Genomic DNA, 12,925 nt, shown 5'->3' with positions numbered 1-12,925 from the left:
AATGAGGTTGCCATGGTAACTGCATACTAATGAGCTCGTGGTTACAGAGCAGTGATGTCACAATGTGGTTGCCATGGTAACTGCATACTAATGAGCTCATGGTTACAGAGCAGTGATGGCACAATGTGGTTGCCATGGTAACTGCATACTAAGGAGCTCGTGCTTACAGAGCAGTGATGTCATAATTCGGTTGCCATGGTGATTCCTCGTGGTTAGAGATCAGTGAGGTCACAACGTGGTTGCCATGGTAACTGCATACTGATGTGCTCGTGGTTACAGAGCAGTGATGTCATAATGCGGTTGGCATGGTGACTCCTCGTGGTTAGAGATCATTGAGGTTACAATGCAGTTGCCATGGTGATCACACAATAGAAGCTTAATGTCAGAACCCATTAGGTAACTTCTTATCAGTGATGTCATGATGACGTCACAATGAGGTTGCCACGGTGACCGCTTGTGGTTATATATCAGTGGGGTATTAATGCGGTTGCCATGGCGATCACACAGTAGAAATTAAACAAGTCTTTCCATGAGTTAAAGGGGAAGTGCAGCTTCAAATTTACATTAAGTATTTTTATTAAAAAAAAAATTATATAAAAAATTCTGTTTGACTTTATACGTTATTTCTGCATCACAAATAATTTTTTTGGACTGATAATGTCCCTTTCGGTCAGTTTTTGGTGCACAAAAGGAGAGCGGAGAGCTATGGGTTAAACGAGTGGGGGGCAGAGACCCTAAAAGCGGGTTGGCTGGCATTACTGGTCGGGGGGGGGGATTATACCCCCGGAGAATAAAACTTCTTATACAAAATTTCCCTGCCCAATAATGGGCTATTTATAGGGCCGCCCCCTTTCCTTCCGGCCTTTACCGACCAATGGCATAAGGGGCAGGTTTGTGGCCCCAGTCGTGACATTGCGGGGGCAGTTATACATGGGGGCACAGTAAGCGGGCAGGGATTGGGGGCACTCAGGGGGAGGGGATTGAGGCTATTAGGGGGCGGAGCAAGTAGGGATTACTAATGTACTGGCAGCTACATTGCTGGTAAATCTGTAATACTGGCCCCATTTAATGAGTGGAGACCCCCGGAGCCTGGCACCTCCCACCCACCCCGGTATTGGCCATTTTGTAAGAACCTGTTGCTGTTTGGCTGCTGCAGTTATGGGGAGTTGCCACCAGGTGGCGCTTGAGGTGGGACTGAGAATAACAAGGCTGTAGGGCTGGTACATACACAGTAGCCCCCAGCCAGTAGCCCCCAGTCAGTAGCCCCCAGTCAGTAGCCCCCAGCCAGTAGCCCCTTGGGAGAGCGAGTGGGACACAATGACACAATGAATGAGACTTTATTTCTGCCACAAATCAGACATTAAGGCCCAGCAGTGATACAGCAGCTGATAAAATCCACCAATCACAAGGCTGCATGTTACTCGGCTCCCCCAGTTATCTGTCGAACGCTCTGATTGGCTCAGTAACACATTACACCCACCTCGCCCCTTTGTACAACTCCCAGCAGTTCTGTGGCTGGAATGCCGTGCATGCTGGGAGTTGTAGTCTGACAGAGTGATGGTGGGATACGGAATGTACAGGTTAATCTATGGCTCCTTTATACGTTGTCATCGCTATTAACCCCCCTCATTCCATCATCACTCACGCTAATTACCCATGATCCCCTCCTGCCTATATATCACTTTCTTATCCCAATTTATATAACATACGCCCCTTTATTCATCCCACACAGTTAAAGGGATACTGTCGCCTCATTGCTGCCTGGAATGTCCATAAGGGCAACCTGGTTGGTCACTCACGGCCGACCCATAATCCCCAGAGGGACCGGTGTCTCTGGGCGGGGCTGGGATAGAGGCCCAGGAAGAATGACTCCGCCCCCCATTTGCACCATAAAGGGGGTTGTTCACCTTTACATTAACTGTATGACGTAGAGAATGCTATTTTGAGACAATTTGCAATTGGTCTTCATTTTTTTTTATTACAGGTTGTTTTTTTTTTTTTTTAATTTATTTTACTTTATGTTCCGCAGCTCTCCCGTTTGGAATTTGGTTGCTATGGTCTAGTGTACCTTAGTAACCAGGGAATGATTTGAGAGAGTGACTGATATAGGGGGAGGGGCTGAATAGAAAGATAAGGAATAAAAAGTAACAATAACAATAAAACTGGAGCCTCACAGAGCAATAGGGTTTGGCTGCCGGGGTCAGATATACTGTTGCTAGGGCTCAAATTACCTTAGCAACCAGCGAGCTGTTTGAACGAGAGGCTGATATACGAATAGGGGAGGGGCCGAATAGAAAGATAAGGGATAAAAAGTAACAGTAACAATAAAACTGGAGCCTCACAGAGCAATAGGGTTTGGCTGCCGGGGTCAGATATACTGTTGCTAGGGCTCAAATTATCTTAGCAACCAGCGAGCCTCACAGAGCAATAGGGTTTGGCTGCCGGGGTCAGTGACCCCCCTTTGAAAAAGAGTTGGTAGAAGAAGGCTGAATTCTCTCTCACAGACAGACTATTGCTATGAATTCTAATGGCCCAGCCATAAAGCAAGGTGGCGGCTGCTGTGCTTAGCCGGAGAGGAAGTAGAGCTAGTCACGTGATTCACCAGCCAATAAAATGCCGAAATGCAGAATGCCACTATCACTATATATATCTATAATAAAATATGATTCTATGGAATGAAACTGCCTATAATGGCGACAGTATCCCTTTAAGAACGGCCATTTTGTGGTTTTTGGCAAAATAACAGAATGTTGGGAAACACAATAATTCCTATGAAATCCCTGAATTCGTGCTCGTAGGACCCCACGTAATTCCGTTAGCGTTGCCTTTCCACGGGCGAATCAGAACATACATGGAATATCCCAAAGTTCTGGGCCCTTCTGCCCCCCGAAACTGCGCTCTTCTCCTTTCACCCCTGTAGGAGGGGGTTCCGGCAGCCGCCACCGGGGGGCAGCAGAGTCGCTGCTCAGGGCCCCCAGCAGGGGACATTTTGCTACTAGAATCTATAGATATAACACCCCTGTGGTGCTTGGATTCCCCCAATATAGTCCTGAAAACAGGGGGGGGACCCCGAGATTTTCCTCTTTTCACAGTGGGGCCCCGGGGTTCGCTCAGAGGCGTTTGGCTTTCCCCATAGTCTGACTGGGGCCCGACGGCCACTTCCGCCACATTAAAGCACCGAACACTTGTTGCTTCCTTTCTTCGATGAGCTTTTCAGATCCAGCGGGTCCTTAACTCCCGGCGCCTAAACAAACACAGGGAGGAGTCAGAATCGGGGGGGGGGGGGGGCAATGGGGGCGGAGCTTTGTTCCAAAATCCTTCCATATACTTACTGATCTCTTGGAGATCTTCATTAGAATATCTCTGGCCAGTGTATTAAATGCCTGCAAAATACATACAGGTTATATGTACCCCCTACTGTAAATGATAAGGATATTAGCAGTCACTGAGGGGTTCTGTGCCCCCCATATAAAGGCACAAGGCTGCAGGCTGAGTTATACAGGGAACTCTGAGTATCACTCATGTATTATAAGGGATAATGTACCCCCTACTGTAAATGATAAGGATATTAGCAGTCACTGAGGGGTTCTGTGCCCCCCATATAAAGGCACAAGGCTGCAGGCTGAGTTATACAGGGAACTCTGAGTATCACTCATGTATTATAAGGGATAATGTACCCCCTACTGTAAATGATAAGGATATTAGCAGTCACTGAGGGGTTCTGTGCCCCCCATATAAAGGCACAAGGCTGCAGGCTGAGTTATACAGGGAACTCTGAGTATCACTCATGTATTATAAGGGATAATGTACCCCCTACTGTAAATGATAAGGATATTAGCAGTCACTGAGGGGTTCTGTGCCCTCCATATAAAGGCACAAGGCTGCAGGCTGAGTTATACAGGGAACTCTGAGTATCACTCATGTATTATAAGGGATAATGTACCCCCTACTGTAAATGATAAGGATATTAGCAGTCCCTGGTACTAACCTCATCTACATTCTGACTGGACTTGGCACTTGTCTCAAAGAATCGGATGCCATGTTCCTTGGCGAGCTGGAGAAGGAGAGAGAAGATGATTGGGTACAGACAGACAGACAGCTGATTGGCCACTCAGGAGGCTTTGGGGGACACACATTATTACTTGGCCCCAAGCCCCGCCCCCAACACATTTAAGACAAAGTGGCCATTTTGCTCATTATTAAACAATCACACACGGCGCTGACCTTCTCTCCTCGCTCCTTCGGGACTTTCCGCTTGTTCTCCATGTCGCACTTATTACCCAGCAGCATCCGCTCCACCCCGGCCGCCGCGTTCTGCGCACACAGAAGGGAGGGGCATTAGTGGCACCCCGGGGCCGTTAGTAAGGGGGCACCCCGGGGCCGTTAGTGTGGGGGACCCCGGGGCCGTTAGTGTGGGGGACCCCGGGGCCGTTAGTGTGGGGGACCCCGGGGCCGTTAGTGTGGGGGACCCCGGGGCCGTTAGTGTGGGGGACCCCGGGGCCGTTAGTGTGGGGGACCCCGGGGCCGTTAGTGTGGGGGACCCCGGGGCCGTTAGTGTGGGGGACCCCGGGGCCGTTAGTGTGGGGGACCCCGGGGCCGTTAGTGTGGGGGACCCCGGGGCCGTTAGTGTGGGGGACCCCGGGGCCGTTAGTGTGGGGGACCCCGGGGCCGTTAGTGTGGGGGACCCCGGGGCCGTTAGTGTGGGGGACCCCGGGGCCGTTAGTGTGGGGGACCCCGGGGCCGTTAGTGTGGGGGACCCCGGGGCCGTTAGTGTGGGGGACCCCGGGGCCGTTAGTGTGGGGGAACCCCGGGGCCGTTAGTGTGGGGGAACCCCGGGGCCGTTAGTAAGGGGGGAACCCCGGGGCCGTTAGTAAGGGGGGAACCCCGGGGCCGTTAGTAAGGGGGAACCCGGGGCCGTTAGTAAGGGGGACCCCGGGGCCGTTAGTAAGGGGGAACCCCGGGGCCGTTAGTAAGGGGGAACCCCGGGGCCGTTAGTAAGGGGGGAACCCCGGGGCCGTTAGTAAGGGGGGAACCCCGGGGCCGTTAGTAAGGGGGGAACCCCGGGGCCGTTAGTAAGGGGGGAACCCCGGGGCCGTTAGTAAGGGGGGAACCCCGGGGCCGTTAGTAAGGGGGACCCCGGGGCCGTTAGTAAGGGGGAATCTGTATATTTGTACTGACAGTTAAGGCTGGGAGCTGCCATACTGATTACCATAAGGATTTTCTATCACACAGAGGGGTGTCCCCGGCTCTACTTACCTCTTTAATACTCTTCATCCAGTTCTGGATATTCTCATAGGATCGCTCGTCTGTGATATCATAGACCAGAATAATCCCCTGTTGGAGAAACCCAGAACCATCAGAACCAGCGACTCCCAGCAACCACAGTCCCACATATAACCCGAGACCCTTGTACCCAGCTCAGCTTCTTAACTCTCATTGGTGCATCTCACAACCCCACAAGCACCTATAGCCAGTGGCCCTTGGGCTGCCGCTGTACTACAACTCCCAGCATCCTTGATTGTAGTTCAGCAGTTGGTTAGTTACCCCTTACACAGACTTGGTCTGTTTGTAACTAGCAGGGGTCCCATAGCAACAGATAAATGTGCCACTTACCATGGCCCCCCGGTAATAGGCCGTTGTGATTGTTTTAAACCTCTCCTGCCCTGCTGTGTCCCTGAAAGAGAGAATTGGGTCAAGTACTGAAACGGAGACCGACCCATAAACACGTCGGTGCCATTAGTACAGTTTGGGCCTAGGGGGGACTGACCCATAAACACGTCACTGCCATTAGTACAGTTTGGGCCTAGGGGGGACTGACCCATAAACACGTCACTGCCATTAGTACAGTTTGGGCCTAGGGGGGACTGACCCATAAACACGTCGGTGCCATTAGTACAGTTTGGGCCTAGGGGGGACTGACCCATAAACACGTCGGTGCCATTAGTACAGTTTGGGCCTAGGGGGGACTGACCCATAAACACGTCGGTGCCATTAGTACAGTTTGGGCCTAGGGGGGACTGACCCATAAACACGTCGGTGCCATTAGTACAGTTTGGGCCTAGGGGGGACTGACCCATAAACACGTCGGTGCCATTAGTACAGTTTGGGCCTAGGGGGGACTGACCCATAAACACGTCGGTGCCATTAGTACAGTTTGGGCCTAGGGGGGACTGACCCATAAACACGTCACTGCCATTAGTACAGTTTGGGCCTAGGGGGGACTGACCCATAAACACGTCGGTGCCATTAGTACAGTTTGGGCCTAGGGGGGACTGACCCATAAACACGTCGGTGCCATTAGTACAGTTTGGGCCTAGGGGGGACTGACCCATAAACACGTCGGTGCCATTAGTACAGTTTGGGCCTAGGGGGACTGACCCATAAACACGTCGGTGCCATTAGTACAGTTTGGGCCTAGGGGGGACTGACCCATAAACACGTCACTGCCATTAGTACAGTTTGGGCCTAGGGGGGACTGACCCATAAACACGTCGGTGCCATTAGTACAGTTTGGGCCTAGGGGGGACTGACCCATAAACACGTCGGTGCCATTAGTACAGTTTGGGCCTAGGGGGGACTGACCCATAAACACGTCGGTGCCATTAGTACAGTTTGGGCCTAGGGGGGACTGACCCATAAACACGTCGGTGCCATTAGTACAGTTTGGGCCTAGGGGGGACTGACCCATAAACACGTCGGTGCCATTAGTACAGTTTGGGCCTAGGGGGGACTGACCCATAAACACGTCACTGCCATTAGTACAGTTTGGGCCTAGGGGGGACTGACCCATAAACACGTCGGTACCATTAGTACAGTTGGGCCTAGGGGGGACTGACCCATAAACACGTCGGTGCCATTAGTACAGTTTGGGCCTAGGGGGGACTGACCCATAAACACGTCGGTGCCATTAGTACAGTTTGGGCCTAGGGGGGACTGACCCATAAACACGTCGGTGCCATTAGTACAGTTTGGGCCTAGGGGGGACTGACCCATAAACACGTCGGTGCCATTAGTACAGTTTGTGCCTAGGGGGACTGACCCATAAACACGTCACTGCCATTAGTACAGTTTGGGCCTAGGGGGGACTGACCCATAAACACGTCACTGCCATTAGTACAGTTTGGGCCTAGGGGGACTGACCCATAAACACGTCGGTACCATTAGTACAGTTTGGGCCTAGGGGGGACTGACCCATAAACACGTCGGTGCCATTAGTACAGTTTGGGCCTAGGGGGGACTGACCCATAAACACGTCGGTGCCATTAGTACAGTTTGGGCCTAGGGGGGACTGACCCATAAACACGTCGGTGCCATTAGTACAGTTTGGGCCTAGGGGGGACTGACCCATAAACACGTCGGTGCCATTAGTACAGTTTGTGCCTAGGGGGGACTGACCCATAAACACGTCGGTACCATTAGTACAGTTTGGGCCTAGGGGGGACTGACCCATAAACACGTCGGTACCATTAGTACAGTTTGGGCCTAGGGGGGACTGACCCATAAACACGTCACTGCCATTAGTACAGTTTGGGCCTAGGGGGGGACTGACCCATAAACACGTCGGTGCCATTAGTACAGTTTGGGCCTAGGGGGGACTGACCCATAAACACGTCGGTACCATTAGTACAGTTTGGGCCTAGGGGGGACTGACCCATAAACACGTCGGTACCATTAGTACAGTTTGGGCCTAGGGGGGACTGACCCATAAACACGTCACTGCCATTAGTACAGTTTGGGCCTAGGGGGGACTGACCCATAAACACGTCGGTGCCATTAGTACAGTTTGGGCCTAGGGGGGACTGACCCATAAATACGTCGGTGCCATTAGTACAGTTTGGGCCTAGGGGGGACTGACCCATAAACACGTCGGTGCCATTAGTACAGTTTGGGCCTAGGGGGGACTGACCCATAAACACGTCGGTGCCATTAGTACAGTTTGGGCCTAGGGGGGACTGACCCATAAACACGTCGGTGCCATTAGTACAGTTTGGGCCTAGGGGGGACTGACCCATAAACACGTCGGTACCATTAGTACAGTTTGGGCCTAGGGGGGACTGACCCATAAACACGTCGGTACCATTAGTACAGTTTGGGCCTAGGGGAGACTGACCCATAAACACGTCGGTGCCATTAGTACAGTTTATGGGTCGGTCCCTCCTAGATCAGAGCTATAAGTGCCCTTTGGCCCCAGTTGGGCAGCGCCCATGGGTATGAGACATGGGGCAGATATAAGGGAGGGGCAGATATAAGGGAGGGGCAGATAAGGGCCCCCAGGTGCCGCCAAACATCTGGTACCATAAATGGAGCCTCAGATGGGAATTGGGCCCGTTTATCTCCCTTATCTCAGCGCCGGTACCAGTTGGCGCTGTATTACAACAGGTTACGTACCTGCAGGTGGAATTCAGCTATTAAAGTAACACACAACAGAAAAATAACTCATTTCCCGACACTAACTGTCATTCAGTGACTGTATCAATTTATTTATTGGTTTTACTTGGCCTTTAAACAATGTAACACAATAAGGGGTTAATTACTCACCAGACCTGGAGTTTTATTTTCTTCCCCTCGATCTCTGTGGTTCTGATTTTAAAGTCAATACCTGGGGGGGGGGGGGGGGGAAACATTATAAATCATAGGGACCAATAGCAAATAGATGTAGGATAGGGACCTTAGATTGTAAGCTCACTGGGGCAGGGACTGATGGGAATGGGATAGGGACCTTAGATTGTAAGCTCACTGGGGCAGGGGCTGATGGGAATGTGATAGGTACCTTAGATTGTAAGCTCACTGGGGCAGGGGCTGATGGGAATGGGATAGGGACCTTAGATTGTAAGCTCACTGGGGCAGGGGCTGATGGGAATGGGATAGGGACCTTAGATTGTAAGCTCACTGGGGCAGGGGCTGATGGGAATGTGATGGGGGGGAATGAGTGATACATTGGGGGTGGGGAGGAAAGGAGATCTCACCATCAGTATAGGAAGGGGTTCCTTTTTGTAAGGGCAGTCAGGTTATGGGATTCCCTACCCAGAGAGGGGGAATGAGTGATACATTGGGGGTGGGGAGGAAAGGGGATCTCACCATCAGCATAGGAATGGGTTCCTTACTGTAAGGGCAGTCAGGTTATGGGGTTCCCTACCAAGAGAGGGGGAATGAGTGATACATTGGGGGTGGGGAGGAAAGGGGATCTCACCATCAGCATAGGAAGGGGTTCCTTACTGTAAGGGCAGTCAGGTTATGGGATTCCCTACCAAGAGAGGGGGAATGAGTGATTCATTGGGGGTGGGGAGGAAAGGAGATCTCACCATCAGCATAGGAAGGGGTTCCTTACTGTAAGGGCAGTCAGGTTATGGGATTCCCTACCCAGAGAGGGGGAATGAGTGATTCATTGGGGGTGGGGAGGAAAGGAGATCTCACCATCAGCATAGGAAGGGGTTCCTTACTGTAAGGGCAGTCAGGTTATGGGATTCCCTACCAAGAGAGGGGGAATGAGTGATACATTGGGGGTGGGGAGGAAAGGGGATCTCACCATCAGCATAGGAAGGGGTTCCTTACTGTAAGGGCAGTCAGGTTATGGGGTTCCCTACCCAGAGAGGGGGAATGAGTGATTCATTGGGGGTGGGGGGGAAAGGGGATCTCACCATCAGCATAGGAAGGGGTTCCTTACTGTAAGGGCAGTCAGGTTATGGGGTTCCCTACCAAGAGAGGGGGAATGAGTGATACATTGGGGGTGGGGAGGAAAGGGGATCTCACCATCAGCATAGGAAGGGGTTCCTTACTGTAAGGGCAGTCAGGTTATGGGGTTCCCTACCAAGAGAGGGGGAATGAGTGATACATTGGGGGTGGGGAGGAAAGGGGATCTCACCATCAGCATAGGAAGGGGTTCCTTACTGTAAGGGCAGTCAGGTTATGGGGTTCCCTACCAAGAGAGGGGGAATGAGTGATTCATTGGGGGTGGGGGGGAAAGGGGATCTCACCATCAGCATAGGAAGGGGTTCCTTACTGTAAGGGCAGTCAGGTTATGGGATTCCCTACCAAGAGAGGGGGAATAAGTGATACATTGGGGGTGGGGAGGAAAGGGGATCTCACCATCAGCATAGGAAGGGGTTCCTTACTGTAGGGGCAGTCAGGTTATGGGGTTCCCTACCAAGAGAGGGGGAATGAGTGATACATTGGGGGTGGGGAGGAAAGGGGATCTCACCATCAGCATAGGAAGGGGTTCCTTACTGTAGGGGCAGTCAGGTTATGGGATTCCCTACCCAGAGAGGGGGAATGAGTGATACATTGGGGGTGGGGAGGAAAGGCGATCTCACCATCAGCATAGGAAGGGGTTCCTTACTGTAGGGGCAGTCAGGTTATGGGATTCCCTACCCAGAGAGGGGGAATGAGTGATACATTGGGGGTGGGGAGGAAAGGCGATCTCACCATCAGCATAGGAAGGGGTTCCTTACTGTAGGGGCAGTCAGGTTATGGGATTCCCTACCCAGAGAGGGGGAATGAGTGATACATTTGGGGTGGGGAGGAAAGGGGATCTCACCATCAGCATAGGAAGGGGTTCCTTACTGTAGGGGCATGGGGAGGGTTACTGTAGGAGTAATTACCTATAGTAACCAGGCTGTGGATAGACAGTTGCTGATTAGCCGGGAGGAGTTGCAGACAGACACAGAGGGGGAAGGAGGAAACATGAGACAAATCTCCGGTGAGAAATAGAGACCTGGCGTTAGTTCCAGCTCTCCCGTTGCTATGGGGCAGGAGGGGGGCAGGTTCTGGGTGCAGGTGTGACAGTGGGGGAATATAAATGAGGGGTCACACAGGAAATGAGGTCAGAGTGCAGGAAGGAAGAGTGGGAAGGAAGTGGGGGCCATACAGTTAGGAAGTAACACAATAAAAGCCTTTCCTGCCCCAGTTACCAGGGAGGATGCTGGGAGCTGTAGTGCGGCTGTGATACAATGGCACAGAGGGAGTCAAGTGATGCCAAGTAACCAATGGGGTGTGAGTGAAGCATCCAATGAGTCCAGCAGGGAGCTCTATATACCTACCCAGGGGCCCCTGGGGCATGGGGGGGGGGCTAGCACCCACAGGGGCCACAGCTATTCAGCCCAGCGCTGTGTATGCAGGGAGCTCTATATACCTACCCAGGGGCCCCTGGGGCATGGGGGGAGGAGCTAGCACCCACAGGGGCCACAGCTATTCAGCCCAGCGCTGTGTATGCAGGGAGCTCTATATACCTACCCAGGGGCCCCTGGGGCATGGGGGGGGGGGCTAGCACCCACAGGGGCCACAGCTATTCAGCCCAGCGCTGTGTATGCAGGGAGCTCTATATACCTACCCAGGGGCCCCTGGGGCATGGGGGGGGAGGGGAGGGGTAAGTGCATCAGGAAGGTATAAGGGGTTAAGCCCCAGTGGAAAGGGAGTGACACTCACCCCAAGTCAGTAGGTAGGTGCCCCTGGAAATCCCCTGCATAGTCAGCTGACCTGTTAGTGCCAAAGCCTGGGAACTCCCCTGTGCCAGTGCCCTTATCCCTACCCACTGTCTGGGTGGGACACTTGTAGCTGGAGAGCAGCAGGGGATGCTGGGAGTTGGAGTGCAGCAGGGGACGCTGGGAGTTGGAGTGCAGCAGGGGACGCTGGGAGTTGGAGTGCAGCAGGGGACGCTGGGAGTTGGAGTGCAGCAGGGGACGCTGGGAGTTGGAGTGCAGCAGGGGACGCTGGGAGTTGGAGTGCAGCAGGGGACGCTGGGAGTTGGAGTGCAGCAGGGGACGCTGGGAGTTGGAGTGCAGCAGGGGATGCTGGGAGTTGGAGTGCAGCAGGGACGCTGGGAGTTGGAGTGCAGCAGGGGATGCTGGGAGTTGGAGTGCAGCAGGGGACGCTGGGAGTTGGAGTGCAGCAGGGGATGCTGGGAGTTGGAGTGCAGCAGGGGACGCTGGGAGTTGGAGTGCAGCAGGGGACGCTGGGAGTTGGAGTGCAGCAGGGGACGCTGGGAGTTGGAGTGCAGCAGGGGACGCTGGGAGTTGGAGTGCAGATGGGGGCTGGGCAGGCCTGTGCCTATAGATGGGGGGGGGCAGCGGGCAGTTGAGGGAAGTTTCCCAGGGAGTAGTGGGAGAGGGCTGGGCCGCAGAGCTGACACTCACCTATAGTAGAGATGTACGTGCTGTTGAAGCTGTCCTCCGAGAAGCGCACAATGAGGCACGTCTTGCCCACCCCGCTGTCCCCGATCAGCAGCAGCTTGAAGAGATGATCGTAGGCTTTCGCCATGTTGCCTGGGAGGGAGACTATACTGGGTGGGAGGGAGGGATCGGGATGGGATAGGGGCGGGGCCGGGAATGGCCCAACGCGGGGGGGGGGGAATAGTTGGGAAGTTTTACTGGGACAATAATACAGGGAGGGAGAAACCAACACAAAGAGCGGGGGGGGGGGAGGAGGAGGAAGTGTTGGCTACTAAATGCCACTCTGCCACTTACTGTCACTTTCCCTTCTCTCTCTACAAACAACTTTCCCTTGTATAAACTGTGCGAGAGTTGTAGTCCTGCAGCAGGGACAGAGAGGCACCCCGGAGCATACTGGGAGTTGTAGTCCTGCAGCAGGGACAGAGAGGCACCCGGAGCATACTGGGAGTTGTAGTACTGCAGCAGGGACAGAGAGGCATACTGGGAGTTGTAGTCCTGCAACAGGGACAGAGAGGCACCCGGAGCATACTGGGAGTTGTAGTCCTGCAGCAGGGACAGAGAGGCACCCCGGAGCATACTGGGAGTTGTAGTCCTGCAGCAGGGACAGAGAGGCACCCCGGAGCATACTGGGAGTTGTAGTCCTGCAGCAGGGACAGAGAGGCACCCCGGAGCATACTGGGAGTTGTAGTACTGCAGCAGGGACAGAGAGGCATACTGGGAGTTGTAGTCCTGCAGCAGGGACAGAGAGGCACCCCGGAGCA

The 12,925-nt window shown here is 53.4% G+C and overlaps 1 protein-coding gene across 1 annotated transcript; it reads right to left on the bottom strand.

The window, feature by feature from the left end:
* Positions 1 to 1,968: 1,968 nt before the first annotated feature.
* Positions 1,969 to 12,254, bottom strand: rab13 (RAB13, member RAS oncogene family). The gene is made up of 8 exons (NM_001030508.1): positions 12,129 to 12,254; positions 8,539 to 8,599; positions 5,614 to 5,674; positions 5,257 to 5,334; positions 4,225 to 4,314; positions 3,989 to 4,054; positions 3,333 to 3,383; positions 1,969 to 3,244 (listed from the first exon to the last, which is right to left on the bottom strand). Exons 1-8 carry the CDS (start codon positions 12,250 to 12,252, stop codon positions 3,170 to 3,172), a joined length of 606 nt encoding a protein of 201 aa, NP_001025679.1. The 5' UTR covers positions 12,253 to 12,254; the 3' UTR covers positions 1,969 to 3,169.
* Positions 12,255 to 12,925: the final 671 nt, after the last annotated feature.

The sequence above is a fragment of the Xenopus tropicalis genome, chromosome 8 (assembly GCF_000004195.4).
Source record: "Xenopus tropicalis strain Nigerian chromosome 8, UCB_Xtro_10.0, whole genome shotgun sequence".
In the NCBI taxonomy this organism is placed as follows: Eukaryota; Metazoa; Chordata; class Amphibia; order Anura; family Pipidae; genus Xenopus; species Xenopus tropicalis.
This window is presented reverse-complemented; position numbering and strand designations above follow the sequence as displayed.